Source organism: Motacilla alba, chromosome 12 (genome assembly GCF_015832195.1).
Source record: "Motacilla alba alba isolate MOTALB_02 chromosome 12, Motacilla_alba_V1.0_pri, whole genome shotgun sequence".
NCBI classification, from domain to species: domain Eukaryota; kingdom Metazoa; phylum Chordata; class Aves; order Passeriformes; family Motacillidae; genus Motacilla; species Motacilla alba.
The window spans coordinates 12,485,012-12,510,165 of record NC_052027.1 but is presented as its reverse complement, the minus strand read 5'-3'; the positions used below and the strand labels follow the sequence as shown (position 1 = coordinate 12,510,165).

Below are 25,154 nucleotides of genomic sequence, written 5' to 3'. Positions count from 1 at the left end.
CCGGCCCCGCCGCCCCCGCCCCGCTCCACTCCTGCGAACGGCAACAATGGGAGGGAGCAGAATCCCTTCCGGCTGCTTTGCCTTACACCCTTCCCTTCCCTTCCCGGGGAGCCCCCCCGCTCCCCGAACACCGGCGGGCTGCTGCTGCCTTCCTGCAAATCAGGAGATCAAGCCAGTACCGGGCCGATCCCATCTTCGTTCCGTGCTGCGGTACCACATTCCTGATCCACTCACTACATTGCAAGGAAGAGAAGCACCAAGGAAGACCAGTCATATATCTTTGACATGATTTCATGCATTATAGAATCACAGAATCACTAGGTTGGAAAACACCTCTGAGATCATCAAGTGCCATGCCCAATCTTTCCTTAAACCTTTTCAAGGGACAGTGACTCTTCCATCTCCCTGGGCAGTCCATTCCAAAGTCTAATAATCCTTACTCTAAAGAAATTCCTCCCAATGACCAACCTCACCCTCCCCTGGCACAGTTTAAGTCTTCTTGTCCTGTTACTGTCTGGGAGAAGAGACCCCACAGGCTACAATCTCCTTTCAGGTAGCTGTAGAGGGTGATAAGGTCACCTCTAAGCCTCCTCCAGGCTAAACACCACCAGCTCCCACAGCTACTCTTTAATTACTCTTTAATTAAGCAAGACAAGCTGAAAGAATATCCTACCATAATATTTTCAATTGCAGAAAATGCAAAGGAAGTCGTATGTGGCAATAAATATTTCAATTTTTTCAACTGGAGTTAATTCTGACATCACATGCTTTGATGAAACACTTTTCTTTAAAATAAAATAAATCACATTTCTGATAAATATCAAATACAAGGTGGTCTAATATATCAGTAAATTACATCAATTCCCTCTCCTTTGCCTCAAAGTCATGTAAGAGACAGAGCAGTCCGAGGCTCCTCCAAGAATGATTCAGCTTGGAAGAGACCTGATGGATCACTAGGCCTAACCCTCTGCTCAAAGTAGCCCTCACTTCAGTTTCAGATGAGACAGCCCAGGGCCTTGTCATACATCACTTTTACGTATCACTTAACTGCAGTTGTTTTGAAAACCTTGATTTTAGTACATTCTGTTTGCTATGGTTGATCTTGGACAAAACATCACCCTAATGGAACAGAAAAACCCATCAGTATTTTATAAAAGACATTAATTACAGTTTGGATTTTAAAAGTGTGTGAAGCCACCACTAAGGCAATCAGTTGAAAGGAAACATGACCAGCTGGTAATTTTTAACTACTATTGGTTTTACACCCATCATAGGTTTTCCATGCTTTGTGACTAGTGGTGAAAATAATATGATAAAGCTTTCTTAAACTGTTTGTTTAAGTTGATGGATCACAGCCCTGGCACTCAAAAACAGGTTTGTAACTTTAGGAAGACTAACACCCTCCACTGTGACATGAACAGAAATTACACTTTTTACATTAAACATTTTTTTTTAGCAAAAATTACAGATTAGGCCATTGTTCTTTGCTGCTCTGGGATAAAAAAGGTTCTTACTTTTGATCTCCATTTCCTCCACAGGCTGGAATTCTGAAAAAGGTAATATTAAGTCTCTAGGTGGAATTCCACTGATTTTTATGAGATGGTTTTGATGGTCAAGTACATCCAGGCCAGAATGGAAGTTTAGCACATTTTTCTCTGTACACCACACACTTTAGTCTGGGTATTCCTGCTTTACTTTCTCCTTGCATTACTCAGAAGTCATCTAACAGGCTTGAAAACTATATAAGCATTTTTATTTTTAATCAAGTCAGGCTGCATAAAACCTGTAAATAACTAGCCCTTTTATGTTTGAATGAATTACAAAGGACATAAAATACCACAGCTTCATGGCTAAAGAAAGGAAGACATATCCACAGTTCATTTACAGGTCAGTAAATAACTCTGCTTCCCATAACCACCTGTGACAAGCAAGGATTCCCTGTTGAACATAATGCCATTGATCTGCAATTAAATCTTCTAAACCACGGGGGAAACTGTTTGGCTTTTTCTGTTAACTGAGATCTAGACTGCTGGAGAAGCTGTAATTTTTAAGTGAGGACAAAATTAGCATTATCTGATCTATTGATGCGTTAGCCTGTGATGTTTTTAACAAAAACAGACACGCAACAAATAGTGCCAATGCCTTGCTAGCAGAACAACTGAAGAACTCACAGCTGCCCCTGGTTACACTGGCAGTATCCAGAAAGCACCAAAATGATTGGTCATATTTACTGAGAGCTCAAACCTAGCAGCACAAAGCAAAGATGCCATCTGACAAAACCAGCACTGATACTTCCTTCCCAACAGTCCAGCCTAAGCTAATAACAAACGACACGTCTGAAAAACAATTCCTCCGTGCTGCCACCATGTCCAGCTTATCCTCTGAGTGCACTGGCTGAATACAGAAGTATTGCATTGCTTCAGATCCATTTAGAATAATTTCCACTGAATTCTTTGGTGGAAAACAGTAGTGGAGAGGCAGGAATCAAATGACTGCAGTTAATGTTTCTAACTGGAGGCTCCAAACTGCTGCGAGCTCATGGAAGGGCAAAAGTGGCTGTGGGGACTCTGCTTGTCTGTAGGTTCTTTTGTCCTTTTTACAACAGTCTCTTGTTTCTGAGCAGTATAGAATGCATAATATCCAAAAGTCATGGGTATCAATATCCTGCATTCTACAGCTGGTTTTGGTTGCCACTCTCCCGTCTTGCTTAAAGTTAAAAATCTGGGTTTTTTTTTTTCCTTCTCCTTTCTGAGCAGCTGTTCCCAGATGGAGGAGACAGTGAGAACTCAGCAATTCCTATAGAAACATGAAAACTCATGGATCAAAAATTTCCAGTAATATGGTTAAAAACTCCCTACAAAATCTTTCTATTGCTCAGAGAAAATTCATTCTTGGACTTATGCTCCATCCATAGTTCATATTTCTAGCAATGAATTCTCTCCCAAGAGAGACTGACCTTAATTGCAAAAGAAATCATTCAAACAGCTCCCTTTGGGGCAGAAAGGATGCATCAGGCTTGCAGTGTATTCAGCTGAGTCAGACAATCATGACTACTGCAATATCACAATATTGCAATAAGTCAATAACTCCTGTTACAGACAGACACTGCCCACTGTTAGGAAAGGAGCATCAGCTGCAGTGAACCAAGCAGACAATGTGCTACAAGAGATCCCAGAACAGAAATCCCTCAGTCTCACTGAAGTCTCAGTGAGGGTCTTCTGGAACTTCATCCAGCAGATCTCCGAAGACAGAAAATCAGATCTTTTGAAAGTTCACACTTACATGAAATTGTCCCACTTCCATGGGGATGGTTTATCTATGGGATGAGCACTGAGCATAAAATAGAGGAAGAACCATCTTCCAGGATCAAACCTTAAGAACAAAACTAACAAGTGTGAAATGGATGTAGACACTCCTAGCAAGGGCATGAACATTTCCACCTGTGTCACGGGTCACAAAAATTCTGTTTCCATGGAATCATCGGTATCATAGCATGCCATAGTTTCAAATGATCTGGCCAGCTCAAGTGAAAGGTTATCAACTGATAAGAAAACACCTCAAGCCATAAAATTGAATCGAAATTTTAATCAAATCTATCAGTTATTATGAATACCCATCTTGTTCAAGGCAACTGTTAAATCATTATGCCTTGAGAAATGTGACAAATATTCATGAAACACAGAGTTCTCAAAGAAAAATCTGTATTACCAGTCTCATTTTATAGATGGGGAAACTAAAGCACGAAGTCATAACGATGCCTGCTTTTATGTTTTGCACACATGCTCAGGGCTGCATCAATAATTAGATTCGGAGTCAGGAAAGGCTCTGTGCCCCAGTAAGACAGGAAAAGACCCCTGTGTGTAGCATTCTTTGGTTTTAATTTGCTGCTTTCTGTAGAGACATACTCCAGTTGCAAAGGTCATCCAGGCAGTACCAGTGGGTAAGAGCCTCCAGAACAATTCCACTCCAGGGGCTGCTTCTCTCTCAGGAGTGGCAAAGAGCTCCTGCTGTGGCCACACATTTATTGGCACTTCAGGAGGAGCTGCTGCTGTGCCCAGATGGGAAAGTGGAATTGGATGCATGGATTCTATTTTGACACTGCCAGCCATTTCTATATCCAGATGCTTTGCAACAGGTCCTGAAACAGAGCACCCAGTCCTCCCTGCTGCCTAAGCCAGATCTCCAGAATCCCACAGAGTGTACCAGCAGGGATGTTTCTCTCCTGCTCATTTTTTTGGTCACAGTGTCATGTTTGAGATTTTTCTCAAAAATCTCAAGTCTATCTGCAGATATTTGGGGATGTTTTGAGGCTTGTAGAGTTCAGAAAGAAAGTAGTGAATGGTCTTGTGACCTTTCTGGATGACTTAATCTCTTCTACAGGAAATTGCACTTAATGACCAGAGAAGTTTAAGTCCTATATTCCTAGAGGCTCAAGTCAGCATCAGATGTAGGAGTATGTCACGGAGAAAAGGAAATGACTGAACTAAACCAAACAGCTATTATATGAAAATTACTTCTGATCACCATCAAATTAACAATTTGTCAGTGATCCATGGATACAAATCTTCATATAATGTCACCCCTCCCCAGACCTCACAGTTCCCTGTATTGTACAGACACCTCCTTCTTCTACGGTCAGAAAATGTTTGTAGTCAAATGTCTGCTTTCTGTGTTTCTGTTTAGTTTTGTATCTGTTTATTCATACGAATATAATAAAGGAAGTTCTCTAAGATTATTCAACACACTCCTCCCTGCTCCAAAAGCACACCAAAGTGACTCCCCCTGTGGCCACATGTTGTTTCTGAGGGAGCAGGACAGGACTGCATCTTTCAGCAGCAGTCTTCTGTTACACTGGCTTAGGGGTAATATGAAACTGCACTTTTAAATAAGAGTAGATTTATGATGCAAAGAAAATGAAAAATTGAATGGTTGAGACATTTTTCAATAAAAATTCTGTTGAACTGAAATTATTCTGAACCAACAACTGTATCCCCAAAGTTATCTATGTTTTATTATTTAGCAAGTGAATAATTTGTAATGTTCAATTTTAAAATAATGTATTTCTGCAATATAGTAATTTTATCTCAAACAGCTATAAAAAATGCAAAGCAAGATCCTCACAATGCAGTTTGAATAAAAGCCAGAAATTATAATAAAGTAGCGTCTTCACAAAAGTTTCCAGTTTTAATTCTACTCTCAACCCTCTCTTATTGCAGCACAGTGCTTCCCATGCAGACAGTCTGTCATTCTCCTTCTGCAGGGAAACACGGGGGAGGGAGGTGGGGTGGGAGAACAACTCTAACCTGATTTAATAGTCTATTGTGCAATTCAACAGCATCCTGTGGCAATGTCTGCAAAATTAATCCTAGCACACTAAGGGACCCCTCACTGAGCATAACCTGCCTTAAACCCTTTCCCATTTAACTGAGGGAGAGCAATTTGCTCAAGCACTTTGGGATGACATCATTTGTTATTTGAGGCCAAAAGCTAAGGGTAATTAAGGCTAAAAGAAATGTTCTGAAATTTTTTGCAATTAAAATGCATAGAGACACTTGTAACAGATACCCCTGCAGAACAATAGAAACATGACTGGAAGAATTTTAAAAAGTCTGACTTTTGTGCAACCAGTGTGGAAGAAGATTGGAAAGCCCTTTGTCAATAGCACATCATTCTACTCCCACAAGGGGAAATACACAAACAAAAGAAAATACGAAGGCTGGAGGCATATGGAAATTGTGCCTTTTTTTTTGTTTATATGACAAATACTTCCCAAAATATTCCAGTGTAATTTTAGAACACTTTACAACAGATTTACGAAAGAATGCACAGCAATTCTACACGACTGGGCTGAAAAAAACAGAGGAAAGGCCCTATTAGGAATGATAATTGTTGTTGGCAGGTCTACCTCTCCAACGAACAAACTCATGGCTCTTTTTCTCTCCTTTCTCAGTCTGGCATGTTACTTTAAAATACAAATTTTAAGCAGTTGGATATCAGGATTGAGTTAGTTGCTTATTTTTGGAAAGAGTAAGATAAATATGCAGATAATAACAGACTGAAATGCAGTGAACAAGATTTGTTAAGACTCCATGGAAAGTTAAAGCCTGTTAATATGGTAAACTACAAGAGATTAATCTTATTTCTTTCTAATTAGATTATAATTGTAGCAACCACTGAAAACACCAGTCCTCCTAAACCACAAATTGCAATAAAACTAACTGCCCAGGATTGTACGTTTACAGAGGACAGAAGGAAAAAACTGGATCAGTTTTTTTAATTTAAACAAAAACATTCCCAAGAAAAGATTTTCCATGTATCCAACTTAAATTTTACAGAAGTCTCAGCATTCTAAGAGCAGTGCTGATGCCTCCTGAGAATGCTTCCCTCTGACTTCCCTCCTCTGCCAAAATGAATTAGAGCAAACTACAGGAATATTGTCAGATAGCCACATCCCATAGCACACAATGGGATGCTACTCTGAAGTTAGAGAAGCCTACAAAATAATTGAATAATTACAGATAGATACTATAATATTTTAAAATATTTTTTAATATTTTGCTGACTGAATGCTTTGAAAAGCAGCATGAATGGTAAAGAAATGTGTAGTATTTAAACATCACAAAGTAATTTCTTATCCTACTAATGTGATGAAACAATGAAAACTGAAAATCTGGTGGCAATAAGTTTTTTGCCGAGCAAATATTTGCATTGACAACACTGTATTTATTATCACAGAAGAATTATATTAGCAGATATTGTACCAGAAGTCATTCTAAGTTTGACACCATAATGAGTGGAGTTATTCTAGAACGGCAGGATAACTTGTCAAATGCTTTCACAGAATAATTTCGCTTAGAAAAGACCTCTAAGACCAAACCCAACCTCTGACCAACCATCACACTCTGAAGCAGACCATTGCACTCAATGCCACATCCCGTGGTTTCTTGAGCATGTCCAGGGATGGCAATTCCACATCTCCCTGGGCAGCCTGTCCCAATGCTAAACAATTTCTGTTTAACGATGTTAAACCCTTTCTGTGAAGAAACTCTTCCTGAGAATTCCTTTCTGGAATGTGAAAATATTCTCCTACCATAAACAGACAATGCTGGGCAGCCTTACAGACACAGAGTCCCAACAGCAGCCTAAATTCATTTAGAGGTAAGATTTTAAAAGGTTGGCTGTTCAGAGTATCAAAAATATTAAGCACTCACCCATCATTAGGTTCTGTTCAATATTGAGTACTCAGAGCTTTGGAAAATCAGGCCTTGTACGCGTGCAGAACATAAATTCGGTCACAAATATTGTGTCATTGGAAGGATCGGTCAATCCCCTGCGGGCACCCCGTGCCCCCGGCTGCGCTGCAGGGCGCGCATTAAATCCCACAGCCCGTGGGGCTGTCATTACTAAATCCAGCCTCTAGAGGACAGAAGCAGCCCAGCACTTTTCTAGGCAGTTCAACTACAGACTAAAACCGTTTCAAAATGTATCACTTTAAAGTCTGAATTTATATGGAAAAGCCAAATAAATAGCCAGCGATTTTTAGTGCAGAATACTTTATCTGCTATCTTCTTAATTTCCTTAATATGGCATCATTCATAGAAACTGAATCCAATGATATTTTGGAGTATTACTATGATTCATACAATAAAATTCGGAATATTAAAAGTATGAAATCTATCAATAAAAATATTTTTCATTTTCATTTTATAAAACATAATTTGTTTATACAGACAAGAGAATGCTCCAGCATCTCGAAATTGTGGTCAGGCACTTAAAACATTAGAAGTAGTAAAATGTCATGGACTGGTAAAATAAAAACTTGGTTTTAAGAGAGAAAGAAAGGATCAGAGAAAAAAGAAGGTACAATAATTGAGTTGATGCAAGGTTATGGATTTTTTTAAAGGTCACAATGAGATAACGAGTTTGAAACCTAGGCAATTTAAAAATTGCAAAGTCCCAAAATTTCATAGTGATTAATAACAAGACTAATGACCTAGATAATTTTAATGAAGGGGACTATCTTATACCACCTGCCTCCTTCTGTCCTTTCACCTCCAAATTGCACAAGATTAAGGAAAAGAGTGACTCGTGGTGTTCTCAGGCCATCTTAGTGGCAGACGAAAACCTGGATTAGGAGCTAGGAGAAAAGAATCCTCAAACATAACTGCAGAAAGGAACATTTACTTCTCTTTCAGCCTAGGTGTTGTATCAATTTTACTGGTCACACACACACATCCTTACAACATCCCAAGCCACGTGACCCTGCTTGAAATTTAATATCAAAAGCACTACCTGCACCTGTGTGATTCCACGACATACTCTGTTTGCCCAAGATGCTGGACTTCACACCCACTGATTCACAACATGGATCAAAACACACTTGCAAAATCTATCCTTTCACTGCTTTTTTGCTCTCTTTTTTCCTTTTATTTTTTAAGGCACAAGCAATGCAGTACTTATTCAGTCACTCTAATAGCAGCCCCACAGCACGTCCATGTGATCAAATGTAAAACATACCCAGGGGTATGAAAGTCTTTGGCAATCACACCCAGCTACACCAAAGCCCATATATCTCTAAGCATTTTTGATCATGTTTTTACCTACTTGCTTAATAAACAGTGTCCTGCAAAAAAAACAGGGATTAAAAGAAATCCAATTTATTGCTGTTTCTAAACTCAACAAGTACATGATTAATTTTCCAATTTGCTAGTTAATCTAAGAAAGCAAAACCTCAGTGGTAACATTGGGCCATGCAAGGCAACACTTCGTCCTTCCTGGGATTCTCCTGAAAATGCTGCTGGCCACCAAAATCAACTTTGGGTAGCCAAAATAGACAGAGTGGTTTCCATATTTTCTGTGTAGCCCTTTCCCCTCATGTCACACAAATCCAGGCACTATTCCCCCACAAAGGAATCTAGAACTGAAGGCTGTTCAGCAGCCCTGGCTTCCTCTCCCTCACAACAGCCCTGTGTGCCCACTGTGACCACAAGAGCTCCCTTTTGAAGCAATCAGGTGGGATCCTTGTGCCCCCCAAGAGGTCAAACAGCCCCAGCTCCCCCCATATAATGATTATTATACTTTGTCTTTTTACTCTTTCATTATCAAATACATACACAAGATATTATAAATAGCTCATATATAGTAACAGAATGTGATTTTGATTCAAGATGAATCCATTAAACAAATAACAGGACATGAAACAATAATTCATGTCAATCACTATAGCTGCAAAGTATTTTTAAAAATAAAATACCTTCTATTTCCCATCCAATAATGTAAGTCCTTTAAAATAAAGGGACGAAGTCTAACAATCAATCTAACAATTAATATTGAAATTAAATAAATCTAAGGAATGAAAGAGCAGGGCTGGATTCCAGCACACAGGGTGGCCTCCCCCACTGCTGCTCCTCACAGGAAACACAACTGTCACATACATTGCCAAGGGAGCCCTGCATATTGCCCCGACAAGACAAAGGCCCTGTGAAGTCCAGACTAATACTTCTCAAGGTGGGAAAAAAAATCCAGCTCTATTTGAGAAAGTGATGGGCACAATTTAAACCCATGCTGGCCAAAGTGGTAGAAATGTAAAGAGAGAGGTTCTTTTTTGACTTGCTGATTCCTTTACTCTGGAAAGAACAAGCTAAGCCAAATGAAGCAAATAATGCAACTTTGCTTTTAAATTATTTTCCCCCTAGCACTGTGTGGGACACTCCTAGTACCTCACACTAAAGATCCTGCTGGTAACATTTGCTAATGGAGAGAGAGCAGGATACCAGGGCTGGCGCTATTATTATTCTGCTACTATTCTACTGCTTCTCTTAAATTGCTTTGTCAGACTTCCGTCACTTGAGCCAAGTTCCATTATAGCAGACTTTAGGTGTATTTAGGTATTTGCCAGATAATAGAGTAAGGTTCTTAAGCAATCAATCTGTACAGATTAGTGTAATCTGTTGCTGCTGGAAACTTTGTATCCAGAAGCAAAGCAGACAATAGTTTCAGATTACCTGCAATGAGGTTAAGCTATGGGCAATATACGTTTTGAGGTGTGAAGAAAAACAAAATAAAAGAATGCATTCCCAATATTGTCTTTGCCTTTACTAGATCAGGCAGGTATCTGAATTGAGATTTCAATTTCTCTAAAAACTATTCCTAATGGATCTGGCTCAATTTAAATTGCTTTACTTGTGGGTTCTCTTAAGTATTTTGGAATGCAGGATACAAAAGAATTCAGTTAGGAATATTATTTCCCAAATCCAATAAAGCACAAAAAATAATGTTTCGATATCAGATAAAAGTTTGTTATTTGCATATTAAAATAAGATTTCCAGGAGCAAAGCCAAACAATTCAAGATTTTTAGGATTCTGCATAAAAGTGAAGGCAATGAGCCAATGAAGATGAAAACATGGAAGGGCCAATATCTGTCACCTAGTTCTAAAGTAATGCAGTTTTTCAGTGGTATTTTTCAGAAAATATAGAAATGTTTTTTATTTAATCTCTTGTAACTCAAACTACAATTCAAAATACTAAGTAAGGACTGTCAGATCATCCCTCCCTTTAGCTTTTCCTAGTATGAGACTACATAAAATTATTTTTTCTATCACCCTCTTTTATCAACTTACCTTTCATCCTACTGAACAACAGCTATGGATACAAGCATGAAGAAAGGAAGAGCAATACTTTGTTTGTTCATGAGATAATGTAGAATTTATGTCGAGCGAGAAACACAGCCTGGAGTCTCACTGAAGGTCATCAGCACACGAGGCAAGTGCTCAGAGCCCTGCTGAACAAAGAGCAGCATCAGCTTGTACTTACAATGTTTCCCTTCATGGTGCCCATGAAGCTGGACTCGAGGGGTTTTTTTGGTATATGGCTCTCCTTGAATTCAGGTTCAATATCAAATATGAGGCTAATTAACTTTCATGAACTGTTTGATAAAAATGAATTCAACACCCTAAAATTAATGGCAATGATCTGGATTGTCTGGTTTGGCCCCACTGATCTGATCCCATGAAATGCTACATTCTGTCATTAAAAGATAATAGGGCAATTTCCATAACTGGAACAGTTATACTAACAAGAGAAGAGATAACCAAGTTAGAGAATTAAATAGGCAAATAACCTAAATTAATTAAAATGACATTAAAAGATTATAACTGTCAGCTTCTTTTAACTGAGCAATGGTTAAAACTTAGGTCAGTTGAATATTAGTCCTTCCATTGGAGACACCTTTTTCTAAAAATTATCTTCTTTATGAAAACTATCAAATTCTTTATAAATGAGATATTTAAACTGCAATGCGACAAACCGTTTCCTGTAGCAAAATCTATTATGCAGATAGTTTATTTCAGACTTCAAACAGACTTCTTCTAAAACCATAAGGCTTGTCAAGTCATCTGCAGTAATTCATAGTAGCTGAAATTCGTGTGCAACCTAGGGTTTGCATTGTTTTAAACTGCAAAAATATCTCAAAATCTCTGAAAATACTTACTCAAATATATATAGGAAAAGTTCACTTTTTCCACAAAAAGTAGATTAGAATAATACTTCAAGTATTTACAGTTTATTTGAATGAAAATTATAATAAACTTTCAAATCTGGGCATAAAATCATAATTACTATATCATTACTTAATACAGGTTATGAATAATTCTTCATTTTCTGTAGCAGTACTGTAACAGCAAGCCATCCTTCCTTCTACTCTAGCAGGCTGGAGGTGAAAGTATTTTTCACCATTAGAAACTGAGATTCTCTGTGTGATCTTTTCAGCTTTGCACGACGGTTCTGAAACCAGATCTAAAATGGAAAGAGAAGGGATACTTTTCAGAAACACAGCAGTGGAAGCAGAACAATATTTGAAACTTAAAAGTATTCACACAGTATGACAATATTTTGTGTGACAACAGCAGTTTGCAAGTTCAATATAAATTTAAAATCTGCAGATGACAGCGTGTCATCTGCTACCTGTAATTTTATCACCACAGACAAAGAAAATAATATCCCCAGGTTAACTGGAAAGTGAGATCAGCACATGTCTTGTGCTGCTATTTCTTCAGCTGCTAAACTATTTGCAGCATCAAGTTTCTCATCAAGCCCCATATAATATTTGCAACAAAAGCCTGATAAACAACAAAGCGAAGTCCAAATTCTTATGTTTGCAGTATGCTCCTTATCACATTGAATTACCTGGAAATCAATAATTAACATTCCTGAATGGATTTTGCTTTTGGCCAGAGCAAGACATAGGTTCAAACACTGGTTTAACACATCTGTGCTCTGCTGGCAGTCTCACAAATTATGTCCATACCTGTTTCAAATCTATTTTTCAAATATGGTGACAAGCAAAACATAAAAAAATTTTTAAGGAAATTATCAAGTTCTGCAGATAATAACTAGAGATTAACAGAGCAGATATTGAGGAAATATTATAGTGATGAATACCTCATCAGTGCTATGGAAGGCTTTAAATTTCAGAAGGAATTCAATGGTTTCCATTTCACAAATCATTGAAGGCACGTTTCATGGATATACATTGGTTTAAATGGAGAGTATTAACATTCTCATTACTGCTGTCAAACCACTTATGTATATAAGCAGAGAGTACATATAGCTGGAATTACAGAAAAGTTCAAATAAATCTTTAATTACCTGGATTCTGTCTTCATCTAAATCTAACTTGCGAGCTAACTCTTCTCTAATATCAATGCCAGGGTAGGAGTTCATTTTAAAAACGTTTTCCAAGACTTCAATCTGAGGAGATTAAAATACACTTGTTGAATAGTTAACACTATGTTCATAGCAGTAATATGTAAAATAAATAAAATAACAGCTTCGTTTGTTCAACAGACTTCTGATCAGTGTTTGCACAATTCTGGTTCCATGCATAAACACAGATCTGCTGAAATTAGCAACATTCCTGTTAATTTACACCAGTTCCTGATTACATTTCTCTCTGCAGAGGTACATCACACTGAACTTATCTGCTGTTAGAGGTTTCTTCTAACATTTTACTAAACTACATTGTTACTCATTGGTTAAATGCTAAGGAAAGCCCTACCTGGTTTCTAGTGAATGCAGTTCTTGGTCTTCTACCCCTGTACCAGCTCAATTCTCGTTTGAAAGACAGCCTTTCAGTGACTGAAAAATATTTTTCACATTTCAAAACGTTTTCCTCTTGCACTGGATCACTTCTAGCATGAAATAATGGATTTTCATAGCAAACAACAGGGATTTGCAGATGGGGATTACTGTCATCACCTAAAACTAGAAAGAGCAAGAAAAGGAGAGCTTCAGTTTAGAGGTTTGTAATAGAAACATGCCAGTATTTTTAAAGGGTAAAAGCTTGAGAGGTTACAGAACAGACTGACTTACCCAAGCTGGTGCATGCATCCATCCAGGGTCTGTGAGGTTTCCCAGCTGGAATGCCATCTTTTTTCTGCTCCAGGCCCAGTATACTCTCAATTGAAAAGGAGCAGTGTGTGGCTTTGCTCTCTCCAAAGCCGGGCACCTTGTGCCGGTCCGGAGAGGCCGCTGCGGTGGCAGCACACAGCGAGGGGCCAGCCATGCCTTCGCCCTCAGCCAGCATAGCAGGGGTACTGTACTTGCATTTCTCCACAAGTCGTCCTTATAGCTATGTTGACAAGGGGGTTGGATTTGTAACGTCATTAATTAAAATCTTTTATTAGAAAGTTTTAGCATGTCAATGAAAACTCTCCCACCAAGAGGCACGAGGAGTTAATTGTTTATTTGTTTGCAAGTAATTAGCAACTAATGGTGACACTAGGGGGGCCACCAAGGGGGACAAAAAGTGTTATCTCTCCTAACCAGAGCATCGACTTCACTTTCTCAAAAGAAGCTGTGCACAAATATAGTACTTCTCTTTTATTTGAAATCATTAATGTATAAAATCAGTTTTTTAAAAAACTTTATACTCTAATGGACTCCACTTACCTAAACATAGAAGCATGATAGGAAACCAGTCAAGTAATAAGTAATCTCATTTAAGTGAATTTCCTTCCAAGGAAATTTAAAAAATAATCTCTTAATGCTATTAGGGTAATCCCGATGAAAATGCCTCTGTTTTTTCATATGCATATGTAATGGTGAACGTGGTCAATAAAACAACAATAGCTTTTGGCATAAGGCACTGTGCAGTGGGTTGGCAGTGTTGTCAAAGCTCAGTGTAATTGCCTTCCAAGTGCCTGGATTAGTTAATAGGAACAGTTGCACCAACTATTTTAAATAATTCATGCATTCATTTTTCTTATTAAAATAACTTTGTTGCAGCCTTTTTGAAACGTACCAGATGTGAAATTTCCTGATAATTCTTCACTACATAAAAGCAAAATTTCAAGTAATAGAAGCAGTACACTCAAATTTACAGGTTTAAAAGCATCCTTTCTCACAGATGTCTCTCCCTCCTCGTAGGTTTATAGCAAACAGAAGCATATTTAAATCCTACAGAGCCAACACTTAAAATCACCAAAAAAAAAAATTATGAGTAATGGGAAGAAAGGAGATAAAGGCTTTGTAATGAAGTCTGACAGAATTATGATTTCATCCATTATAATAAAATACAGACAATAACATTTTTATTTTTCTGCTCATCTGTCAGTCACACAGCAGTTTACATCACATGCTTAAAACCAGCTTTTGGGTCAGGCAAAGAAAAGGAGGAATTTCTGTAGAGACACTATAAAATCAAGATTTGTCCAAAAATAACAGGCAAGCATGAACACAATATTTTTATTTCAGGAGGAAATCTTACTGCATACAGTAAAATTGTTGTCAAACCCAACTATTAAAGGAGTGACAATTCCAGAAGTGATCTTACCAAGGACATTTCTCACACATATCAATGGATCTTGAAGCAGCATGCATCCACCTGCAATGTTCACTTGCAAGATGAGCTCCAGTCACCATTTATGGACCTTAAGCCCTCTCTTGAAAACTGTATTTCATTGTCAATACTACCTTGCAACCCATTGAAACTACCTATAGACTTTTAACTAAATACCTTGGTGAGGTAATTAGAGCAACACAGCAAACATTACCTTGGGAATCCTAAGTAATCAATAATAGGAAATCTCACTGCTCCTTGGACATGCAAATCCAATCCTCTTACAGCATCACATCCTTGATGAGGCAGGAAACTAATCTCCCTTTCAGACTTTGCACCACTGTTTTTTGCCCAGGGAGAGTGGAGTTCATCTCTTTAGGAGATGGAGCTCTCTTCTTCAGAGATGGAAGCCTCCACTGGCTGTTTGCTCCAGCTCAGGAGACCACACCGGGAGCTCTTGGGGGCTTTGGTCTGAAGGCCCAGCTCTTACTCTTGCTGCCTTTTGCTCCTCTCACCCATTGCTGGGTCACCTTTCACTAGAGCCTGGGCAACATTTTCAGCTTTCAAAAAGGTGTAAATGGTATATATTATCTTCATTACTTATCACACTCCAAAAATTCGCCTTTCACCTCACCTTTCCCACAACCACCTCAGAAGTCATGCTGCATAAAGCTCTCTTTCAAATATGTTTTTAACATGAATAACAAGTATTATATTCAAAGCCAACTTCAGAATTCCCATGTTTATTTAAAGCAAGAATACCTCCAAATGGTAACACCGATTTTCACAAAACAAAAGCAGTTAGCTATTTCCTGGTTGAAGTAAAAGCTATTTGGACACAGGGAGATGAAGTGAATGCAGGTAAATTCAAGGTTAATCCAAGGCTGCCACTAGCAAAAGTATGAGAAACAGTGTATTAAAAAGTGGGAAACTATGCAAATAAAGCCCACCTTGCCTTCACCCTCCAGCAGAGGCAAAATGTTCTCTCCAGAAGGGCACACATCTGGAATCCTCTGAGGATGTGTTCACTGCTCTTCTCTCTGTTGACAAAGTGCCAAGTGTCAGTTCCCCGCATTTTTAAGGCTTCTTAGTAGATATTTTGCAGAAAAAAACCCAACAAAACATAGCAAACACAAATCAACAACCCCCCCACCAAAAACCCCAAACCAAACCAAAAATCCAACCCCACAAATCAAAAAGCCCAAACAACAACAACAATAAAAAAACCCCTCACACTCTAACAGAAGGTCTGCAATGCTGAAAACAGTGTAACACCAAAACCACAATTAGAGGATGCAGAGGGATTCTTCAATTCATTGCTATTACATTTGTTGCAGTCAAATTTGTAGCTCAAGTAAAACTTTTGGATGCCACTTACAGCTGCAAGCACACAAAGCTAACTGAACCCAATCCACTTAGAGTGACCACCTTCCTGAATTCCACTGGGAAAATGATCTTACAGTACAAAACAAAGTAATTTCTTATTGCTGTAAAGACTGCTGTAAAGCTTGGTCACAAGTTAATATTTATTTATTGGTCATGAACCAATGTTACTGTCCTGTCACATGGCTGCAGATACAAGACTTAGTCTTCAAAACACCTTGTAAGACAACCCTGAATTATTGACAGGGAAAGGGAGAGGTGCTGTGACTTGCTTCAGTCAGGTGAGTCACCAGCTGAGCTGGTAAATTAATTGACTGAACAGTATTAACTTGGAAGTTTCTTCACCACTCCCTACAGGGAAAAACAAAACAACACAACAGCAAAAAAAACAAAACCAAAAAAACCACCCACTATCGACCAAAAAACCCAAACCAACAAACAAAACAAAAGCCACCTCAAAAATCTTTAATTGTTTGCAATTTAACACACTAGTCCTGGCCTTTATCTACTTTTAATGGTAAATCATAACCTGATTCAACATAAAGAATGGTCTCACAGCAAGACTGCACAATCGTTAATCATTTGCTCTGCTGAACGACCTCATGTACTTTCTAGTCTGGTCTTAGACTAAGTTCATCTGGTCCCAAAAAGGCACAACCAACAAGGGAATAGCTTTTTTTTTTTTTTTCCCAGCTAAAAACTATCATCAAGTCTACTAAATCTTGCTCTCTAAAACTGCCTGAAAGGAGGTTGCAGCCAGGTGGGGCCAGTCTCTTCTCCCAGGTAACAAGTGACAGGAAACAGCCTCAAGTTGTGCCAGGAAATGTTCAGACTCGATATTGGGAAAAGTTTCTCCATGGGCAGGGTGGCACTGACAATCACCATCCCTGGAAGTGTTCAGATGTGAGGATGGGGCACTTGGGCACATGGTTTAGTGGTGGACACGGGCTCCTGGATTAATGGTTGGACTCTGTCATCTTAGAGGTCTTTACCAACCTTAGGCATTCTACAGTTCTAAGTAATTTCAGAGCTGAATCAGTTCACAAGTCCAACCAATGACCTGTTTTGATTTCAGTGAGCCCTCACAGTAGTTTCAAGCATTTAAAATTTGCCACCAACCTATAGCACCACAATTATTCCGTCTAAGAGAGCAGAGATGCTATTTTTTAATATCTAATCAGAATCTCTCCTGTCTCAGTCTAAAGCCTCTTGTCGTCTCACTGCGAGCACAGAAGTGACTGGCCTCCACCTGGGGCCCATCCACATGACAGGGATAGGAGAGGACTTGCCGAAAGGGATTCTCCAGATAACATGGCAAGAGTGCCGAAGATGCTCCAGAACGGCAGGGACCCAACAGCGCTCCCCCGCTGTGGAGCGGCCCCCAAGTTAATCGTCTGTGAGGAGACGACAACAACCCCCGGAGCACAGACAGGGCTGGGAGGGCACTTTGTTTGACAGCCGTGACCCGCACTGCCGGGCAGTCACCTCAGCGGGGCCGGGGCCGGGGCCGGGGCCGGGGCCGGGGCCGGGGCCGGGGCCGGGGCCGGGGCCGGGCCGTCTGCCTCCACCGCGCTCTCTACACGGAGCCGCTCCCCACACGGAGCCGCCGGAGCCTCGGCCCTGAGGGGCCGCGCGCAAACGCCTCAGCCCCCGCGCCTGCGCGCCAACGGACAGGCCCGCCAGCCAATGGGCAGCCGAGTGGGAGGGGCAGGCGCGCCAATGGGGAAGCCGGGCGCGCCAATGGGGAAGCCGGGCGCGCCAATGGGAAAGCCGGGCGCGCCAATGGGAAAGCCGGGCGGGCCAATGGGAAAGCCGGGCGCGCGGGGGGCGGGACGTCCGGCGCGCGGCGGGCGGGGGTCGGTGCGGGTCGGGTCCGGCCGGGCCGGCGCGGGGGGAGCGGAGCCGCGGGGGCTCAGCGCGGTCGCCGCCATGCCCGGCATCGACAAGCTGCCCATCGAGGAGACGCTGGAGGACAGCCCGCAGGTGAGACAGGCCCGGCGGAGGCCGCATCGGGCCCAGCCCCTGCTGGCGGGCCCAGCGCCGCTTCCCTGTCGTTGCCGGCCCCGGGAGAGCCGCGGCGGTGGCCGGGAGGAAGGGTGACGCCCCAGCAGCGCGGCGGGGACGCTGCCTGCGCGGCCCCGCCGGGCTCCCACAATCTCGGCTCGGGCTCTCCGCCCCGGCCGTGCCCTGCGAACTACCGCTCGGAGCTCCGCGGCGCCCGCTGGCCCCGCCGCCGCTGCCGGGAGTGCTGCGGGCCGGCGGCGGGGCCGCGGCTCCGGGCCCGGGTGCTGCGGCACCTCCGGCGGGGCAGCGCCGGCACCGGCACCCGCTCTCTGATCCCCACCCCGCCTTCGCTCTCAGGCTCGATTTAGGACGCGTCCTGACCACAAAATCCGCGTTGCCTTCTCGAACCATTTCCCGTGTTTGTGTTTCGCTCAGGCGCGTTAGGGTTTGACGGACCGTGCGGGCAGCGGGCGCTGGGTGAGGCTGCCGCGGCCGTGGCCCGTGCGGACAGGGGCTGGGACGCGCATGGTGCCCGCAGGCCTCTGCTGGCTCCGGCTCTTCTCTTGCTTCGGTGTTCCCTGATCTGTGCCAGCGATGCTCTGTCGTGCACTGGAGTTTCTTTCTAAAGTAGGAAATGCTTTATTCAGTGGCTCTGGTTCCTCTTGCTGGCAGCAGCAACAGCAAGTCCTTGTACTTCATAGATGTCCTTGTGCTTCATAGATGTGGAAAAAAGTTTGCATTGTATTTTCTTTTATGGCAGCCTTTTGATTTAAGATCCTTGTTCTGGTGCATGGTTTACATAGTGAGCAGGTTGTCCTGTATTGTAATAGCATGTGTATTGGTAGTTTTAATTCCTTGCTCATAGAAAGAGAAATTTTCACTTGTTAAAAAGGGAAATTTAGCCCCTAAAATGACAGTTATTTTAACAATTCTATATCAAGTGGAAGGACGACTTGAAAAAGGCAAGAGAAGGCTGTGCAGAAAAGGAATAATTGATTTCCCAAGGACAGTGCCCCAAATAGCTCAAATGCTGAATGTGAGATGAGATCTGGCCTTTAATGTGGGTTGTGGTCCAGGGGCCAAACCTGCTGTCATCTCATGAAGAAGAAAAAATTCTGAAAGTCTTGTAATAATACTGATTTTAAAAAAATATCTCTTGAAGGTCTTTTCTTAGTATAAGGAAGTCAGAACTATTCGTATTTATAGGAAATGTGAAATGTAACATGAATTTAGCACCATCTGAGGACATTTGGGAAGCACATGGAAAAATGTTACTTGTTGGAATGTAATTGTAATTCTAGAATCTTCCATGTGATGTTAGTTGTAACACAGACAAGCAAAGACTAATTCAGTCCGATGTGCTTGAGATGCTTAAGTAATTGTATTTGTCAGTATTGTCTTTTGTAGGTAGAAAATTTACATATTTCAGTCAATTTAATATTTCAGGTGAATTCTGGGAGCCAGGCCCTCTAGTAAGGACTCAGTGGTTTTCTGTTAGGTTCGTCCATTTGTTACATTAGTTAATTTCTGTTACCTCAAAATCAGTGCAGTGGAAATGGCAGCAAATGTGAAAAAGCAGCAGCCTCTCTGGAGGAGTTGCCATGCCTTGGGTGCATCCATGCTGAATATTGCACAGCCCATCAGCCTGGGTGGTTGTCTAGTGCTGCACCATGGCCTGCAGTTCATGTTTCAGAAGGTATATAAATTCATATCAAACTTATTCTGTGTCTGAGGAAGGAAAGGTTTTTCAAAAATGTCAAACCTGTTCATTTCTTCCTGTCACAGGATCAAAATCTAACCACTGTGCTCATCAGGCCTAAACCAAAAGCCAAGTTTACATAGTCTTTTGCTATGCAAAACAGAGCAATTTACTTCTTAGCCTAGGACATATATTACACACACACTCAGTGTGTGTTTAGGGAGAGTTTCTGCTCACACTGATTTGCATTCCCAAAGCATTGCACAACAAGAAAGCCAAGAGACTGGTAGCACTGGGCCCTGTGTCCTGTCACCTGCAGTGGCCTCCATCTGATGGCATAGAAGGCTTAAAACACTCACTTCTAATGAGAGGTTTCTTTGTGCAGCTCCTCCCTGGTCCTTTCCTGTTTGCTTCCTTGGATTGAAAGAATCCCAAAGAAAATGCAAAATGATGCAGAGTTTTCCTAGAAACATAAGTAAACAATTCCTCTCATTTTCTGCTAAGCAGAAGTCTGCCATAACTTATTTACAGTTTCAGGTTAATTTCTTTCCATCAGTATCGTATGATGTTGTTCTGATGGTTGAGCATCAATAACGGACAATTTTAAAGTAAAACATAAAAATTTTTTTCTCCTTCTTCAGTTTTAAAGAGTTAGTATAATCCAGAAACCTTACATAATACTCCTTTAAAAATACAAGCTCAGGTTTATTTATGTTGAGGTTTAAAGGTCAGGAGTGTATAATTCAATAGTTACAGTACCATGTAATCTTTCTCTTTTGCATTCTTAAGTCTATGTCTACCTTAATGGGAGAGTCAAGGCTGTTAGGATGACACATGTTGCCACACCTGGCAAAGATTTGAGTTCTCCTCCACCTCTTTCTACTTGATTTATAAACTAGAACCAGCATTGAAGCTATTTCTTGTGCTGATTACATTTTTTAATATTTAAATATCTTTTAGACATTATATAGTATGACAGTAGTTGTGATACAGCCAGGCATGTATTGCAACTTATATAAAAGAATCTTCTCTCAAAAGGAATTATTAAATAATATGCTTTATATGGGTATAATATGTAGTCTTTGATTATCATAAAGAGCAATAAATCAGAAATAGCTGAACAAGACCTTCATGCTTCAAGGGGAGATGGACTGAAGACTTGAGTAATTTTAAGACAGCCTAGGGAAGACTAAAAAATAGAATTTCCAATTTCAAGTGTTTTAACAATTATAGTTTGGAGAAAAAACAATTATGTGCTTATGATTCTTTTAATTTTCTGCCTGGACATTAATTTTGGTGTAAACCTAGAAACAAAGCATGGTCCTTTTGCTAAAACATTGCCAAAGTATTTCCTTTGTGGCTCTTGCAAGTACTGCTCCCTCTTCTACAGCCAAGCATCCCAAGCAGTGTTTTAAGGAAAGCCAGTGTGGCCTGTGCAGAGTTACTGGTACATCCTCTACTTTTCCCCCTTTGGGATTTTTGGTGGAAGGAAGCCATTCAAAATCCTCATGGTGAGGAGGAATAACCTTGCATCCAAGTGCAAAAAGGATGCAAGAACGTGCTGTCAGCATCTCATTTAAGCTTACAGGCAAATTACACCTGAGCAACCTGATTGCCTTCTTATGGAGTCAGTCCCTTGGGCAGGAGGGAGAGCAGGGGATGTCAGTCACCCTGGCTTATGCAAGGACTCTGACACAGTCTGGCAGCATTCTTCTGGCCAAAAGGGAGAGGCATGGACTGTGACCTGAGTGGAAAAACTGGCTGGGTAGTTGGGCTTACAGATGGAGATCAGTTTTAGTCTAATAGGTGGCCAGTGATAAAAGAGGTTGATTTTGAGGTGCAGGTTGTTAAGCACCATAAGTGATGAACCCAGTGCAGTTGGACACAGGAGTCATCAGGCTTGTGGGTGACACCAGCTAAAGAACAGACAGACTGACAAGCTGGGGACAGATCTTTTCACTCCCTTTCAGTGGTGAGAAATATGTATGTTGAGGACAATTAGGTGCAGGAGGTCATTGTTTGTTTTGGTTTAATGTAGTTCCTCAACCTTTTGATCACAGAATTGATGGGTATTCCGCAGGTAAATTATAGGTCCAAGCACAACCAGCAGCTGCCTGTGTTCAGGTTGGACAGTATGAGACAGTCACAGCCTTTATTTGGATCTCACTGCAGAGGAAATGTGTATACCTGGCAAGCTGTTTAATACCAGTACTCTTTACCCTTCTCCTTAGGGATGTACAGTAGTGAGCCCAGTAGTTGCCCCCAGTTTCAACGTTTAACAGTTGTCCATCTCCCTTGGCCTTGCCTTTCTGAAAATGTACTAACCTGGAGAGAGGCTGACAGCAGGAGGAAGGCTGAGCTTGGGTGTCTGTAAGATTCTTTGGCGTGCAGCAGGTATCATTCCTTTAAACAGTATTGGAGGGTTTATAGAATTTTCAGTAATGAAACCTGAAATAATGCTATTTAAGTCAGAAATTCCATTATATTAAAAATCTTCTCTTCTAACTTGTCATGGTTGTGTTTTGGCTGTTTGATTGTTACAGACCCGCTCTTTGCTGGGAGTATTTGAAGAAGATGCTGCTGCAATATCCAATTACATCAATCAGTTGTTTCAAGCCATGCACAGAATATATGATGCTCAGGTAGGGTTAATGAAATTCTTGAATGTATTATAAAGCTTTGGAACCACATTTCATGTTTCTTTAACTTCCATATACTTTTCTTTAACTTCCATATGCTTTAAATGTAGAAGTGAAATAAAGTAAGAATTAATGATTGCTTTTCTGTATGTTAGGGAGTGCTAAGACTAAATTCTTGTAATTCTTTTTACAACAGAATTTCTTATGACAAGTGAAATTATATTCTCTGTTCTCCAAGTAGCTCTAATGTATTTCACAAGTGTTTCTAAAATGTTGCACACACTAAAATGATCTCAATGTTTATAATAGTATGTATCAAGTGGAAGGTTATTTTTTTACCCACAATATATTCATGTTTCAATCATCTAGAAATAACTCTGCTTTTATGCCAGAAACAGAATCTGTTTTGTATGTTTTTCTAAAAATTTGAGTGTATGTCTGTATTTTTAATTTATATATACTTTACCTGTTTGACTTTTTATGGATTTTCATGTTTCTGTTTTTTTAATCAGAATGAATTAAGTGCAGCAACTCATCTGACTTCAAAGCTTCTGAAGGAATATGAGAAACAGGTACTGCATAAATCATGTTGTCTGTGTGTGGTCAGATACTGTGGTCAGAATACTGTGTATTTCTGGAGTATTTTATCTCCCAGAGCACAGTGTAGAATGAATTTAGGTTTGGTCCAGATAAAAGGAACTGCTGTGGGTTGGTGGTTTAAATTGTTGCTGAAATAATCTACTGTCTTTATTTTAGTTCTTCCAACTAAACCAGAATGAACTTCCTCTTATCATGAAGAATATTAATAACTTCTGAAATATTTTACTTTTGGATTATTTTTTTTTGAGAATTGCTTAGGGTAATTCAGTTTTGTTTTTACTTTATAAACCTGTTTACCCTTAAGTGCTTAAATGTCAGTAGTCCCAAAGAGAAGAGGTTGCATTGCAATCTCCAAATTACAGCCATAATTTGCTCAGTGAGCATAATTCCATCTCTGAAAGCACAGACTGTGGAATCCATAACTTTCTTGCCTCATAACCTGTACTGTGAAGGGTTCTTTGTTTGTAGCTTTGCTCCTGGGTCCCCTTTTCTGAGGTTAGAAATGTTTAAAACAAAAATTTGCTTCTTTTAAGAGGCTGCTGATCCCTATCCTCCTTTTCCAGCTAATGAGATTAATTGCCTCAGTATATCTTAACTGTGTAATATTTTAAAATAATGGAATACCTGATATACTCATAGAGATGATTAATCCAGTTTTGTGAATGGCACAAAACGCTGCAAACAACATAACTCTGTTTGCCTTCTCAGCGTTTTCCACTCGGGGGAGATGATGAAGTCATGACTTCCACTCTGCAGCAATTTGCAAAAGTGATTGATGAGGTAAGTCCTTGTAGGTGCTTTGCTAATGCTGTCAGGTACAGACTTTAGCTGCCTAATTACTCCTTTTTTAAGCCAGCAGGTACAGAAATGGCATTAATTTGTCAACACAGTAACAATTACTTGTATATTGCAGCATCTATTTAAGGTTACATAACCTTAAGATAAAGAATGAATTTTGCAAAATGAGGATACATTGCTGAAAAAAACATAGTTTAACTACTAGAGATAGAGCCAGAACCATTACACAGTGGCATTTACAGCTGTGTATATGAGGGTATCTGTGTTGCCTGATTTCAGGTACCTGACTGACAGAGGACTCTCCTGCTGTCTCTCTTGAATACTGGCTCATAGGACACACAACTGAGCACCATTAAGAGCTGGATCAGGACTTTTGTTGTGATCCCTCTCCTCACTGAAACAGCATTTTAGAGGAGGATCACATTTTGCTCTACCTCTGTGAGCTGTGAAAGATGGCCTGTGACATAGCTGGAGGGAAACTGGAGAAACAAACAGACTAGTCAGGATGGAGGAGGCTGGTTTTGAACATGATCCAGTAGTTTGGAAAAGTTCAGACAAAAGCGAAACTCTAAAGGTTTTCTATATAAACTGATGATGAGATCTGGAACCTAGAAAAAAGTAGCTGCAAAAAAAGGAACATGCAGAAATGTGTTTGAGTTGTACATGTAGTCTTTGAGTGACATTGCTGTCCACCTATTGTGGTTTGATTTGGTCTCAGCACTGCTTTCCTAAGATTTTCTTCTTTTGTCTTTTTCAGCTCAGCTCTTGCCATGCAGTACTTTCAACTCAGCTTGCAGATGCAATGATGTTTCCTATTACCCAGTTTAAAGAAAGGGATCTAAAAGGTAGAGGACTTGACCAAATACTGTTTTTTCAACAGGAGCAACATTAAAAACATAGCATTTAATCATCCTAGCTCTTGTTTCACTAAATAGAACACACCACTTATTTTTCAGCTCTCAAAAGTATGCATCTCCCCATTTAAAAAGCAAAGTAAGTTATTTCTGTTCATGAGAGTATTGCAGTTAACTTTACATTATTATTGTTGCAATAAAAATATTACTTATATTAGGGAAGCACTTATCTTCTATTCAAGATGAACAATTAGCAGCTACTCAAAAACGTTAGGAAAGAATAATTTTCAGTTAATTTACATTTTCAGGAAAGATTTGTATATCAGATCATGACATCTGT

At 40.3% G+C, this 25,154-nt stretch overlaps 2 protein-coding genes across 4 annotated transcripts in view; one reads left to right on the top strand and one right to left on the bottom strand.

Annotated features, from left to right (window-relative positions):
• Nucleotides 1-11,336: 11,336 nt before the first annotated feature.
• HESX1 (HESX homeobox 1) lies at nt 11,337-17,750 on the bottom strand. Of its 3 annotated transcripts, none has more exons than XM_038149228.1 (6): nt 17,706-17,750; nt 15,788-15,877; nt 13,370-13,628; nt 13,056-13,285; nt 12,647-12,748; nt 11,337-11,794 (listed from the first exon to the last, which is right to left on the bottom strand). In XM_038149228.1, the coding sequence occupies exons 3-6, from the start codon at nt 13,581-13,583 to the stop codon at nt 11,696-11,698; spliced, it is 645 nt and encodes a 214-aa protein (XP_038005156.1). In that variant the 5' UTR covers nt 13,584-13,628; nt 15,788-15,877; nt 17,706-17,750; the 3' UTR covers nt 11,337-11,695. The 3 variants fall into 3 exon arrangements, with proteins under 3 accessions (XP_038005156.1, XP_038005155.1, XP_038005157.1); XM_038149227.1 differs by lacking the exon at nt 17,706-17,750 and adding an exon at nt 16,216-16,320; XM_038149229.1 differs by lacking the exon at nt 17,706-17,750 and adding an exon at nt 16,216-16,320 and having other exon boundaries at nt 13,056-13,261.
• A 302-nt stretch (nt 17,751-18,052) lies between these two features.
• The window catches only part of APPL1 (adaptor protein, phosphotyrosine interacting with PH domain and leucine zipper 1), a 25,580-nt gene continuing 18,478 nt past the window's right edge, over nt 18,053-25,154 (top strand). The window contains exons 1-5 of the mRNA XM_038148994.1: nt 18,053-18,203; nt 22,467-22,565; nt 23,075-23,134; nt 23,871-23,942; nt 24,718-24,805. Of these exons, the coding sequence (XP_038004922.1) occupies nt 18,150-18,203; nt 22,467-22,565; nt 23,075-23,134; nt 23,871-23,942; nt 24,718-24,805 (373 nt within the window). The 5' untranslated portion in view covers nt 18,053-18,149. The remainder of the gene's footprint in view (nt 18,204-22,466; nt 22,566-23,074; nt 23,135-23,870; nt 23,943-24,717; nt 24,806-25,154) is intronic.